The following is a 15,028-nucleotide window of genomic DNA, read 5'->3' on the forward strand; positions in this document are numbered from 1 at the left end:
AGGCAAGCCTCACAGCTTAGATGCTAATAAGCATGGTCTTAGCTTGTCCCCAATTCCCATTCCTAGTTATTCATTCCAAACAAGCTGGGTCTATAGGTTTAACAGGTTCCCATGACGCCAACCAAACATCCATTCCAGAAAGCACAGTGACATTTGTCCTAAAGGGAAATGGTTTCTCAGTAGAACAGGGGAGAGAACTAAAAGACCAGCTGGTAGATGCGAGTTTAAATACTGACTCTGATAGTATATGATCCTGAAGGGATAATTATTCTCTCTGAACCTATTTCCTCATCTATAAAATAGGATATTCCCTGCCCCACCACTTCCCAGTGTGGCAGAGATTATGAGGATGGCAAAGGATAGGATAGTGCTCAGAATTTTTGTTCATACAGTCACTATGAGTCCTACTCAATGGCACCTAACAACATAGCTGGTATGAAGGCCAAATGATAAATGTTAAGGCATCATACAAATGTTGGCTAAGAAAACACAACAAAGGAGAAAGTTGTCAAGAACTGAACTGTCCACTGATGGACTATCTAGGTGGTAAAGACCTATCCATCACTGGAGATATGCAAACCAACCCATGAAAAGTCAAGGTAGATGGGATGTCAATCATCTTGTATTCCTCCATGTAAACTCGGATGTACGTGAGCATGTTAAAGGCTCCAAGAAGTCATGCACTGAAGAAATGTACTTCTACGACCCGTCAGGATTATGGAATCCCCACCTCCCTCAAGTACCCACTAGCATTCACAACTATGAGGTATTCAGTGGGACTCAGTTTTGTAAACACTGCCAAAGACATTTTAGACAATGACCTGAGGAATGTGGGGAAGAACAGCAAAGCCTTAAACAGGCTGTAAGAACTTCTCCAATATCAATTACATGTGAAAGGAGGCCCAGCTCTTCAGCTCTCTTTACCGTATGACAGGAAGACAAAGCTATATGCCCAAGAGAAAAATTCTCTTCAAGGGAACAAAGTAAGAAAAGACTTAAACCCTTAAGTCAGCTCCACGCACAAAAGAAGCCTGCCTGATCCTGCACCAGCATCATGATCTCTGCTAGGCTCCAGCATACTGTGGCAGTCACCGTGCCAATCTGTCTTCTGGAAGGTCTTCCTCTCTTTTCCTCAATCTCTAAAAGGAATTACTCTTAAGCAATCCCTGACTTTAACAGTCCAGATGCCTAGAGGACCAAAGAACATGAAGGAGGGCTCCAAACTGAAACACCTCCCTTTCCTTCTCTTCCTTGAACACTCAGCATCATTGTTCTTGCCCCTTGTAAGGAAGAAAGCAGCATGTACTCCCTCCCTGTCTGATTACAACGGTACAAGAGCCACAAAGACACACTAGCTCTCCCTCCCCCGACAGACTCTCTCCTCTCTCGGGGTCTGGGTGGAGGTGGGAGGGTGCACCATGCCAGGAAAAGCTCAGGAGTCCAAGAGTCCGGGAACCAGCAACTCCCCTGGAAGAGGTCTGGCAAATCCATCCATGGTGAATCCATCCATAATGGTGCAGATTTTGCTCCCAGCAAGGACAGAGCTTTATTAATTATTCAAGGGACAGTGCAATTATGCAAATCAGTGGGCAGCCTCTGGCCGACTGCTGTTTTCTGCAGGAGTCCAGAGGGGGATGGGGAGACCCTGAATCTAACCTGCTGGCTACCAAAAGGGAGTCACCCAATCTGCAAAAGGGGGGTAGGGGGGTAAGCCACACACACCCTCTCTTGGGCTAGCTCTACGAAGACCACCTACCCAACAGAGGGTTTCTGACCAGAGCCAGGCCCTGCTCTACAGGAGAGCAGGCCTTGGGAAGATATTACTTCATAAGAAAAAAAAAAAAAAGAACACCCCACTTGTCACTGGCCCAGCAATATCATTAATTAAGGTTTACTTATGTAGGCCCTAAAGGCATACAGAGACCCCTCTTAAAAAACAACTAACAAAGAAAGATCATATCGCAAAATAAAACTGTAAGCTCATTGTCACTGAGTCAAAACTAACTCAGAGCTAACCCTCCCGTGGGTCAGAGGCAGTAAATCACACAGGAGATTACCCATCATTCTCCTGTAGAGCTGCTGGTGGATTTGAACCACCAGAGGGATACAACCTGTGAGTTAGCAGCACAGCTCCCTATGGACTATGCTACCAGAGCTCTGTCAAACCAGTGCTTACCAAAAGTTCTGCAAAACATTAGTGCTCCACAAACATTAGGAGCTGTTGGGTGTGGGAGGAAGGGTACAAAATCCCCAAACTAGCTGTCAAAGAGGTGACTTGACTCGCCACAGCCTCGTGCTCAGAGTGGAACTGGGCCCCATAGGCTTTCAGCGGCTCATGCCCTGGAAGTAGACTGTTAGGCCTTTCTTCCAGTTGCTTCAGGTAAACTTGAACCTAGAACCCAACATTCCAGTGAGCAGCAAAGCAAACCATTAACCAAATGCCACCCAAGAATGCCAAACACACCAAAAGACCACTAGGAAATGGCACTGAGAAAAATCAAAGGCTTTGTTATTGTCAGGCCTCTCAGCACCTTTAATATCTTAGATTACTGTGATTTCTCTAGAGCAATAGCCTTAAATCTTCTTTGGAGTCAAAGCCTCCCCCAGAAGGAGGATCGACAACTGCAAATCTGCCCTGTACCATTCAGTTTAGAGGGCGGTGTCACCCAATGGCCTGTTGCAATACCCTACTGGGTACCTGACGTCCCAGCGCCACTCACCCATCATTCCACAGATTGAGAACACAGGCTACTACAGAGGCTTTGTGCCAAATGAAAACAGTCATTACTTGGTGTTTTTCCCTCAACCCTCCTGGACAGGTCACCTTCTGCATACTGACACGGGGGAAATACAGAGAGTGGCATGGAGGGCCATGAGCCTAAACACATGACCTCTTCCACCTACCGCACCACACCCAGCATCAGAAATCAATAGATCTAAATGCAACCAGAGTTCATCAGCTCTGCCAAAAAGGGAGCACACTGAGAAAGACATCCAATAATAAGTAATAAACTGTAAGGAGCAGGGGGCAGGGGAGGTTTCCACTCAGCTAGCCCTGTCCACATATATCAGGGACCCTGTCCACTGAGGTCAGGAAGAAGGCCTGCTTCTGTTCCTATGTCCACCACCCTCAAATGTCTCCTACAGAGTTCCCAGGGGACTCAGGACAGCAAAAGTACTGAGGATAATACACTCAATTCCCAACTCCCACTGGCGGCAGCTATGTTCTCTCAGAGCGACTGCAAGGCTCTAGGGAAGACCTGGGTACAGATCCCACCTATGTGACTCACTGGCTGCCAGACTCACAGCAAGTGACTTTACCCTGTGGAGCCTAAATTTTCTCACGAATAAAACAGAGAGGTCAGTATTGTGAGCAGTGTGGTCAAGAGCCAAACTACTTGGGAGCCAAACTGTAGCTCTGCCACATTCAGCTGTGTCACTCAAGGTTCTACCTTCACATGTGGTTGTTGTGAAAGTGAAATTACTCCATTTCAAGAAAATTGCTCAGAACAGGACCTAGCCCTTAAAAGGGCCTCTGGCTACCTCAGATGCAAGTGTAGCATGCCCCATCCGGTCTGGCCTTGAGATGAGTTCATCTCAAGGGAAATGCTCAGAACCAGGCTAGAAATACTGATTATTGCAATAAAGGACACTGGCTTTGGATCCAAGGAGATCTGATCCTAAATCCATCCTGAGTATAACCCTGGATAAGTGACTTTAATTCTCTAAGGCCTAGTTTCCTCACTTGTAAATTAGGAGAAAGGGAGGCTATACCTGTTTTTCAGGGTTGACAAGATGATCAGAGATGATGTATTGAATATATAGCCCATGAAGTCTGATGTACAGTAGTAGATGCTTCCTAAACGGTTGGTAATTTATTAATGTTATTATTAACAGAAATGTACATAGATCATTCACAAGCAGAGACTACATACAGAGTGGCTGTTTGACGGTGGGGCTTTATATAGTAAACCCAGACGACATAGGTTTGCATCCCAATTCTGCCACTTATTTAACTATAAGACTTGGACAGATGCTCAGTCTCGATTTTCTTCCCCATAGAGTGGGAACAGTAATAGTATCTGTCCCTCAGAACGCTGCTGCAAGGATTAAATGAGAAAATGTGACAGGCACAAAGCTGATGTGCCATGACTGGTCTCTCAAGGGCAACTGGAAGCAACTCAAAGGTGACCCTCTCTTAGGTTTACAGAGGCTGTAAAATCACACGGGAAGAGACTGCCCTTTCTTCCATGGAGCCACTGGTGGATTTGAATCACAAGGGAGGTTGTGATTCAAGCCACTCACCATAGATCATGGAACCAATGCTCCCTTTCAAGAGCAGGAGAGGGTCACATTACCATGGCATCACACAGCTCAGAGGGCTACATGACCAGATGCAGACCAACAGACTTGACACATCCCCTTCTGCTGCCCTCTTTCCTGAAATCCCGGGTCCTTCATCTTTTGTTGCTTTATTGAGAAGAGGAAACCAAAGTCAAGGAGAAGCAACTAGTGGAGCTGGGCTTTGGACTAACTCTGGGCAACTGAATACAGCTATTAACACCCTCTTCCCCTACAGGAGCTGGCAGCATGTGAAGTGAGGGGTCTGAGACTAAGGTAGCCATGGGTTGTAGGCCACGTACAAGACTTGGAGTTAGGAGTCAAGTTCAACCTCCAGCTCTGCTTCTCAACTGCTATGTGAACTAAAGACTAAATCTTTCACCTCTCTGAGCCTCATAAACGAAAAAGACACAGATCCTAGCTGTAAATGCCTCACCTGCTCCAAGCACCCTCAAGAGACCCAGGGCATCAGGTGAAGAGGTTTGGTTTTGGTTTATAGCAGGGGACCCTGTACAAACACAATGGCCCACTGCTAACACTCCTCTGAGCAGGGCAAGAGGTTTATATCAAAAAACAGCACAACCTTAGACAGAAAAGGCACCATATGCTAATAGTGAAATTTCAGGCACGAGCTGGGAAATGTGGTTCACCTCCGTGTATAACTCAGGCCTTTCCTTCTCTTCTTGAGGTCTCAGTTTCTCTATCTGTGAAACAATCTTCTTACTAGGAAAAATTAGAAGCAGCAAAGAAAGTGCAAAATTTCTTGTTCACAGGTGGGAAATAATTCTTGCTCCTCTGCAAAAGACAGAAAGCTCAACAGTGGTTCTCAAGCTTTCACAAGTCTAACTGGAAAGTTTAGGGTTGAGTAAAAGAATCTGCATTACCAGGTGCCAGTGATTTCTTTTCAAACAGGTCCTACTACAAAGGAATCCAGCAAGTCAGTCCCTCAGGGACCACATCCTCAGATTCCAGGACAGTGAGGAGTTTCAGTTAAATGCAATTCAGAACAAATCTCCCAAAAAATCTAAAGAAGTTTGAAATAGGGAAGGAAGAGAGGAGAGGGAAGAAGGAATAGAAAGGGTGTTGCTATGAACAATCTATTAATCTCCTCCACAATGGAAACAGTAATTGTTCTGAGGACCACACATCCTTCACCTGCTAACAATCTGCTGCTACAACACAACTCTGATTTCAAATGTCAAAAACACAGAGCATGAAATTAACTTCCCCTTAGTCAGAGGGCAAGAAGCTCTGGTGATTCAGTGGTTAAGTATTAACTAACAGTTCAGCAGTTTTAACTCTCCAGCTGCTAGGAGGGGGGAAAGTGTGGCAATCTGCTTCTTTAAAGATTCACAGCCTTAAAATGCCATGGAGCACTTTTACTCTGTCCTGTGAGTTGGAACTGGCTCTATGGCAGAAGATTTGGGTTTTGGTTAGTCATGGGGCACAGGGAGACACGATCTTCAGTGACCTCAGAACAGGAACTCCCGATGACAACACTGAGTCAAATCTGAGCCCAGACCACCAGGTGTCATCTGTATCTCTGCCCAATGTGCACTTGCCCTGTCAGCTTGGGCCACAAACAGATGCTGCTGTGTGACTAAGTCAGAGCAACAGGCCATGATGATAGATGGTTCTCTAGCTAACTAGGGGGTGTTCAGAGCCATCAAGATGGGGACTGGAAGAGGGCCGGCCCCTCAGCTTCTTCCTGAGGGCCACCCACTAAAAGAAGGTTGATCCTTGTGTCAAGGAGTAATTTTGTCTTGCTTTACCTGGGTCAATTCTTATACCATAAGCCCCTCAAACAGGGACCTGGTGGATAGGGAGTTGGGCTACAACCGAAATGTAGGCAGTTCAGATTCACAGGATAAAGAGGGGTCATCTCCCTTTGTGCAATTTAAAGCCTCTGAAAAAACTCACTGGAGGATCAGCAATGAATCTGTTCTAACCCAACAGAATTAATGAGTCCAGAGCCATCTGACTCTGAAGCTAGAAAAAGCCAAACTTGGAGAGCTTCTGTGGCTTTCCAGAAGCAGATCACACCCTGTAGAGCCAGGCCCTGGAATCAAGCAAGCTCCCACATCCACAAGGCCTGAGCTTGGGGTGGGGCCCATCTAATGACTCAAGGGTCATTATGCAAGACAAAGGAGCAATGATTGCACAGGCTGCCTTTGCAGGTATCTCTAGGGAGGAGGACCTTGAGGCTACCATCTGCCCGTCTAAGAAAACCTATGTTCAATCAATTATTCAGTCTGCCAAAAGTGTTCCTTCTCTGCAGGGAACCATCAGATAGCCAGGTAATGGGTTCAGTCAGAGCCTCTGGGCTGTCCTACCACTGTCATCAGCAGAAGTCCAAAAGGGAACAGCCCAGGAGTCAGGACAAGCAGGAATCCTGAGAGGGCTCTGTGTGTAGGAGAGGAGGCCTTATTTTTGGCATGCCCCCAGAATCAGTCTTGGCTTCCAGCCTTGGGGTCACTTCTGACCCTTCTTCAAAGTGCCCAGAGGATTGCAGGCAGGCTTCCAGGGACCCTTGCAGATGGGAATCCTGTTTCCTCTCCCTCTCCTCCCTCCATCCTAGTACTCGTCTGGCACAGAGGGGATGTCTGGTACTCAACTGGCTTCCTCGAGAACTTGACTGAAAATGCCAAAAAAAGATTCAAACTTACACACGCCATGCAGCATGTACACCAGGGTGGACTGCCAAGGCTGTGCACTCCCAGGTATGCGGGAGAGCACTCTGCACCCACACACCAAGGACAAAGGCCGACTCTGACTCTGGAAGTGATGGTTCTACCAGCCACCTTCCTACACACCCCAGCTGGAGAGGATGTGTCTTTATCAATTCCTCACAACAACCTCTGAGTTTTACAGCCTGTCCTCTGAGGTAAATGGGGAAGCATGATCAATGTTCAGAATGGATGGGGAAGGAAGAGTGGAGAGGAATGAATGGTTGGACCTAAACCCAGGGAGCTTAGTGCCCCTTGTTTTCCACTTCAAGACTGCCTTCCCCTGAGAGAAAAGAAGGGATACACAAGAAGGAGAGGTCCTACTTCACATATGGGCTCACAAAGAGGAGGGTGTAGGCCGTGGTGGAGATTCAGGCCTGTGGGAGGCTCTGGGGAGATATCCCTGCAGGCCTCAGGTCCCAGGCCCCTATCTCTCTTACTGCCTCTGAGTTTTCAGGGGCTGTAAGTTGCATAGGAGGAGCCTGTCAATGGATTTGAATCACCTGCCTTTGTGTTAGCACTTTAACTCTATCCATGAGGCCACCAAAGATATAGGAACTCCCCTGGATTCCTACAGGGGTAGGGGAAAGGTTAGTTTCAAGGCAGAGCAGCTAGTGACTGTCCCTCCCTAGCCAGGTCTTCGATATGACAGCTGGTTACTCGAAGACCCTAAAGGGCTGAGATGGGAAGGGGCAGCTCATAAAAAACACAAATGCACTTTCCCAGAACCCAATCCTTACGTGGATGGATGGACAAATAGGTGGACACAACACGAGAACCACCAAAAGCTCTCCATAAAAGCTACTTTGCCATTTAGGGCTTTCAACTAGATCATTCAAGTTAGACACTTTGCTAAGAATTTGCATTACCACTCCAGATATACTGAATCAGTATCTACATTTTAACAGGAGCCCACAGGCAGAGGAATCACTCGGGGACCTTGTGAAGATGTAGACTTGTGATTCAGTATATCTGGGATGGAAATGTGAATTCTCAGCATGGGGCCACGCTGGGTGGAAGCCCTGCCTGCAACCATCACCCTCAGAGGAACAGGCAACTCAGAGCAGGGGAGAATCTAAGTGAGCCTTGCCACCCTGGGAAGAAGTCAACAGGCACAGAGGGGGAGCTGTATGGTTTTCCTTCTTGTCTTCTCAGTCTTCCTATGGTCTCTTCTGGTTCTCTTCTGTGGCCTTCTAAAGTAGCCATTAATTAACGCCTAGTAATTAACTTCCTGGTTCAAGTAATATTTTGCAAAGAAATTCCATTACAGAGTTGATTTGCATATCTTCAGCCCTGAAAATAGACAAGGCTATTTGGGGAGGATGTAAGAAGTTCCACAGCACTCCTCAGGGCCTGGCATCTGAAGGTGAGAGAGAGGGGAGGTGGAGAGCCCAAATCTATGCTGAGTCCTGAGAAAGTTCTCAATGAGGTATTCATTCACAAAAGGAGCCAGCTCAGCGACGACAACCCCAGGTACAACCTACACATGCACAAAGGTGTGCACATATGCAAACACAGAACACACTACATGCATAGCCACACACTGAAGAAACCAAACACAATAATAAAGCTGGCCAACACTTACTGAGCACTTATTAGACTGAACCATATGCGACTCCAGCTATATGACAGTTTTCATAACCTACAAGAATGGTCATTTCATACAGAGCCTGACACTGCTCCAAATCTTTTTATGCATTGTTGTTGCTGTTGTGTACTATCAAGTCAGGTGTGACCCACAGCTGAGGCAGTTAATCACACAGGAGGAGACTGCCCATCTTTCAGCTGATTTAAAATGCATATAATGATATACACTATATACACACACACACACACACACACACACACACACACACACACACACACCCATGAAAATACCCAAATGAATGTACACACAGAACACTAGCATGTCTTCTGTAAAGGGCTTTGCTGGCCTTTGAAACACCAATCTGGGGATGATTAGATCCTTACTAATTTCCTCTGTTCCTAAGGATACTGGTCCAACTAAGAGCTTTGGAAAGTACACAAAGGAGGTACAGATCTAAAAGAGGGGTGACAAAAATAAGACAAAAAATAAATTAGCTCTTCTATACCTCCAGGTCGTGTTCTGCAGCCTCCTCTCTGAAAATGAGGCTCAGCATCAGACGCTCACGTTCCTGGCTCCACTTAGCCCTGCCCCCAAAGGTGCCATGGGGGTTCCACACCCAACACTGAGGGGCAGGGCTGGGGCCTGAGAATTCCCAGGCTCCCAGGTTGCAAGACCTGGCTTCTGTGCTGGTCCCAACTCAGCCTCAGTTTCTCTCCATATAACAGTTGCACTTAGCCAGCCCCTTCACTGAGTATCTAACTTGGAGGGTGGAAGATCTTCCCATGCGCTATGTAAATACAAGACCTCCTTGTGATAATTATCAGATTAAAAATCAAATCTAATTCCCATAAGGAAAGAATAGGAATATAATAAGGAAGGGAGGGAGAAGGGCTGGGCATATTTTCCTTGCAGGTAATTAATGAATTCCCTGCCATACTTCTTGGAAGGCTTAAGACCATTTAACTACACAGGGCCTTTCCAGAGATGAAGGCTAAACAGGGCAACTAAGTATCCTATAAAGAGCTTGTCAGAAAGTTCATAAAAGCAGAACACAGGAAAAGACAAGACAGACACACATGAAAAAAGAAACTAGCTATTAAACTCATGAAAATAATATTCCATTACTAACAAGCAAATATATGTAAATAACAAAGGAATGCCTTTTTTTGTTTATCCAAATAACAAAGATTGGTTTTAAAATATAACACTCAATTGTTTCTAATGGTGTAAATGAATAGGCAAGCACACTTATTTACCATAGAAGGAGTGTAAATTATTACTGTGCCTAATGGGGAGGGTGCCTCCTTATCAAAAGCCTCAAACTGTAACAAATCTTTGACCTAGTAATTCCATTCCTAAAATTTTATCCTATGAGAACAATCAGAGATATGGGCAAAGACTATTCACAAAGATTTAAATTCCAGTATAATTTTTAATAGGGGAAAAAAGGTAGCTATGATCTAAGTTATCTTTAAAAAATAATAATACAAGCATAAGATGGAACAATGAACTTTCACATTTTAAAAACACAGTGGAGAGGTTTTGCTTTCTCAGTGCAGACATGAACAAGGAGCATTTTGCTTAGCTATTTCTTGTGTTCAAGGTAATAATGGCTCTCTTTTTGGAGCTCTTTTCATTTTAAGACACATAGTAACATCTATTCTCTCTCTTAAATCTCAGAATAACATGGCCTGGGTGCTTGCCACTATTCCCACACTATATAGCTGAGACTACTGAGGTTTAACAATACTTCCATACTGACCATCACTTACCAATGCTAACTACCACTTATTGAACATGTACAACATGCTAGTCTAGATCCTTTCACTCATTATTTAAGAAATTTATAAGACTCTTGTGCTAGTTGCTTAAGGAAACAGCAAAGACTTCTTCAAGTAAATACATAAATTAGTATTAAATATTAATTTTTAAACATTGTTTTCATCATGCCCATTTTGCAGATGTGCACACTGAGGCTTAGAAAAGTTAAATGACTTGCCCTGGGAATATATGGCTCCAAATCCAACAATTAAAGACTTCTCATTAGTCCTAGAGACTGTCTACACTGTACAGTCATCTCTACATCACCTCACAATGCTTGACAAACTAGCCCTGAGGGAAGGTGGAGAAGGACCAAGTCTTCTCTGTGGATAGTAAATTAGAGAAGAAAAGCTAGGCCTCAATGCCCAGCCTTTTCTGCACCTAATATGAATAATCAAGAAAGAAAACAGACCCACCTTCCTTCTCCTTATTTTCCATCAAGATTTTTCTTATCCCTCCTGGGACTGCCTCACCTAAAGAGCAGAATCGATTCCCGTATAACTCAGGGCCAGCTGAGGATTCCTAAAAGAAACCAATTTCTAAATACTTCGCTCCCAAGAGAGCTCTGGTGGCTAAGTGGTAAAGGCTGTAGCATTGCTAACCGAAAAGCACATAGTTCGAATCCACCAGCTATTCACTGAGAGAAAGATGGATAATCTCCTCCCATGCAATTTCCTGACTCTGCAAACCTACTGGAGGGTCACCTATAGGTTGGTTTTAATAATAAAAACCAACAAGTGTCTTAAAAGTGCCTGGGATCCCATTATTAGCAACGTTCATGTGTGGGAAACTCCAGGCAACTCACATATTCCCTAAAAGGGGTAATCAATCTCTAATTCCACACTTAATTTGTATACTCACACCTTGGTTGTCCTGTTGGTTCTCCAATAATCTCTACTACCCCGGGGTAAATGAAAATCATGGGTAAGAGGGCATTGCCACTTCAGGGTTAACTACAGGGGTGAGGTAAATAACCCCTGGACATGTCACCCAGAAACAATTATCAGGAGAGAAGATGAAGGAAACATAATTGCCAAGTGACCCTCCTAGCTACTGTCTTATATCGTTTATACCAACATTAAAACAGTCTTGTAAATGAAGTGGTAACATTTCCAGCCTACAAAACAAAAATGCCATTACCAGCACATCTTTCACCTAGAAGCACTCCAAGCGGCATTCATTTCTATTATCTAAGAGAAATGATTACCTGTCCTTGGTGCTTCATTTCCAAAGACTCCAAAGAAGAAATACATGTCTGAAGGACCCCAGGTATTATAAAAGCAAATGGAACTCCCTGCAGTCTTGGAAAGCTTGCTTCCCCCCCTCCTTTTTGTTTTTCTTCAGGGATACAAATGCAAAGGTTCAAATCTGTCTGCAACCCCTGAGCTCCCAGACCCAGCCATGTCCACCAAGCCCTAGCTAGCCTAGACCCGCACTTCACATTAGTCCCTTCCCCCAACCAGCCAGGTATATCATCTCCATACTCAGGCCAGACTCCTTTCCTAGAGAAAGGAAAGACCTCAGCATTGAACCAACTGGCTTCCAATCTCTGGAGAGAGCAGCACACATGCATGTGTGTGTGCGTGAACACACACACACACACACACACACACACACACACACACACTTTCCAACCCAACCCACCTCCCAACAGAGCAGTCTGTGGAGCATGCAGACAGCATACAACAAAGGCTTTTATCCAAAGTCAGAACCCAAGTTCCTACCCCACAGGAGCTCCATACAGAGATCATGGAAATCAGAGCTCCTCTTAACTACCTTCAAACTCTCAGCCTCTTCCATGAAGACCCCCATTCTCATTACTCTACCCATTTACTCACTTAAGGCTGCTGTCAGTGCACTTACCCTTCACCACTTAAGAGTCATGGTCACATAGCATGGGGCCCGTGAAGACAGGATTTAACCTTCTCCTCACTGCTAAGCAAAAAGGCAACTCAGTCTGTCCCCTCAGCTTCCTACGGCATAGCACAGCACAGCACAGCATCACCTGGGGGCAGGGTGAGGGCTCTCTCCACTCATCCTGGTTTTACCAAGAGCTTAGGACCAAGGGATTCCACCATCATTGGTTTTACTCACGCAACTCCAAATAAGAATCCAGGGACGGCCCCGGAGACACATCAGCCCCTCCATCCATCACAGCAGCTGCCAATGTATCTATTGCTAAGCAAAGAAGCAAATCAGAAGACCCTAGTCCAGGACTGGAGAGAAGGATTTCAAACCCATTCTGTCCATGGGAAATCTAGGCTGCCTTTTTATGCCAGATAAGCCACCAACCCAGATTTTGTTTCTAGAAAATTAAGATAATTCCACACCGCTGCCAGTGGCATTCTACTCCAATCGCTACTGTTCATCCAAGCTTCCAGAAACGAGTTTGTAGTTTGATTCTCAACCCCCCACTCAGAGCCCCTCAGCATGGGAAGGCTGACCTATAGCCAAGCTGGGGTGGGACCCACGGGTCATCTAAGCCCTGCCCCGAACTCGGCCAGGGCTGCCAGCCCAGAGAGCCAGCCGGCTTCCTGGTACAGGCTTCCCGGTACAGGCTTCCCGCTGGAGGGAGGTAAACATGACATGCACGCCTCCTGCTCCCCGGAGGGCAGACACGCTCAGAGGCCACATAGCTGGCTGTTTCTCCTGCTCCCAGGACAACCGCCACATGCACACAAAATGGGGTACGTACACAAGCCCTCGCATGCGGGTGCAGAGGGTCCTGACCCCCGCCAAGGAAAGCGTAGAGAAGGGCATGTTCCTGGGGGCGAGAATCGGAGGTGGGGGTCTGACGGAGGGAGAAAGGCAGCAGACCGAGATGGCCTACCGCCCAGACAATAACAAAGATGGGAAGCGAGATTTTCAAAGACGCAGAGGCTGCACCCAGCGCTGAGCTCTGGCCTGGCTGCATCTTCTTGCCAGGGCACGCCTGGTCTCCTGGGGCATCACGGCCATCTGAGAAAGGCTGGGGGGTCTTTCTTGCCTGGGGCTGGGCTTGGCAGCTGGACCAGAAAGCCAGCTGCAGGCAGCGGTGAGGGTGCACTGGAAAAAGCAGTTCTGGGGTGGTGGAAAGGAAAGGTCTTGCAATTCTACTCGGGGCTGGGGAAAGGTACACTCCAAGAAGATGCTAGGGTCAGTTAAACAGTCAGTCAACCCCAGGCAGGAGTTGGGCTATAACTTGAACTCCTCTGCCTGCTGAAGCCAAGGGGGAGGGGAAGAGATTTTCATTCTACCTGTACCTCTCCTACAGGGAGTGCCAGCTCACCAACTGTACATAAAGACCAGCCCTCTGAAGGCACATGCCAGGCGCCTGAGATGCTAGGGGTGCATGCTCCGTGGTCCCTGCCCATTTTTTTCACCTCCATCAGCTGGGCAGGGACACGTTCTAACCGGCACTGGAATCCAGCCCTGTGCTGGTGCCCAAGTGAAAAGATGCCTGGGAGGAGGTACTGGTCCCCCAGAGGAGGTGTCTGCCCGGTGCCCCCGCGTGGACAGGATGGCTTGCCCTTGCTCGCTCAAGCCTGCTCAGCAGCGGTGACTCCCGGCAGGATGAACCATCTCCTCTCTTTTCCGCCCCACAAGACACCTCCCCCTGGTATTTCCACACCTGCTCCCCACTTGCCCAGGAGAAGGAGGGGGAGTAAGAGACACCCCTGGGAGTGGAAGGGGAGAGGGAAGGAAACAGCTGCCCTGGCTGCAAGGGGAGGGTGTTTCTCCTCGGCCTCGGGCAATGCCCCTGAGCTCGGGGCCTGGGCACTGCCCCCTCTGCTCACCCCAGCCCCCAGCAAAGCACGTGCCCTACTTAGAACAGATGTGCCCCCTAAGCAGCCCAGCCCCCTGCTCCTCCCCTCCAGATGTTCGCCCTTTTCCTCACCAGCGGCGCTGCCCGATCTCAAGAGAACCCAGCCAGAAATGCCTTTTGTATCTGGGCTCCAGAAGGCAAAGGGATGGGGTCCTGGGGGTGGCGGCACCACTTCCGTCCCCAGCTCCGGGCACCGCACGGCTCGGGAAACAATGCCCACCTCCGCAAGGCAAGGCGAGACTTGACGGCCGGGGCACTTCCCGCCCGGCCTCGTTGGGGGCCCTCGGGCACACCCTCCTCGCCCCGGGGGGAGAGAGGAGGGCTCCCCTCTTGGCGCTCCCCAGTCCGAGCCGGCCCCACAAGTTCCCGGAGGACCGCGTGGGGTCCCCTCCCCCTCTGAACGTGCCCCAGCCGGGCTCCTCGCTTTGTCCCCGCGCCCTCCAGGGGCGCGTCCCGGAGCGGCGGCGCGGGGAGGCCGGGCCAGGCGGCGGCGGCGGCGGGCTCACCTCTCATTGTCCACGGCGGAGGCGGCGGCGGCGGTGGCGCTCCGGAACCCCGGCAGGATGTGGCGGAAGCTGTGGTTGCGGTCCAGCTTGGGCTGGCTCTTGGTGCGCTTGATGGAGCCCTTGAGGCGGCGGCTGAGGAAGCCCTGCGCGCGGGGCGACAAGAGGGGGAAGGGGAGGCGGGGTTAGCGCGGCGGCGGCCCGGGACCCGCGCCCTCGCTCGGGCGGCCGTGCGGCCGAGGGC

The 15,028-nt window shown here is 48.1% G+C and overlaps 1 protein-coding gene across 1 annotated transcript in view; it reads right to left on the reverse strand.

The window, feature by feature from the left end:
- DAB2IP (DAB2 interacting protein) overlaps positions 1–15,028 on the reverse strand; it is a 146,370-nt gene that overhangs the window by 81,669 nt on the left and 49,673 nt on the right. Inside the window, exon 3 of the mRNA XM_006890746.1 lies at positions 14,788–14,930. Within this exon, the coding sequence (XP_006890808.1) occupies positions 14,788–14,930 (143 nt within the window). The remainder of the gene's footprint in view (positions 1–14,787; positions 14,931–15,028) is intronic.

The sequence above is a fragment of the Elephantulus edwardii genome, unplaced genomic scaffold (genome assembly GCF_000299155.1).
Source record: "Elephantulus edwardii isolate Elephantulus edwardi_28Jun2011 unplaced genomic scaffold, EleEdw1.0 scaffold00092, whole genome shotgun sequence".
NCBI lineage: Eukaryota > Metazoa > Chordata > Mammalia > Macroscelidea > Macroscelididae > Elephantulus > Elephantulus edwardii.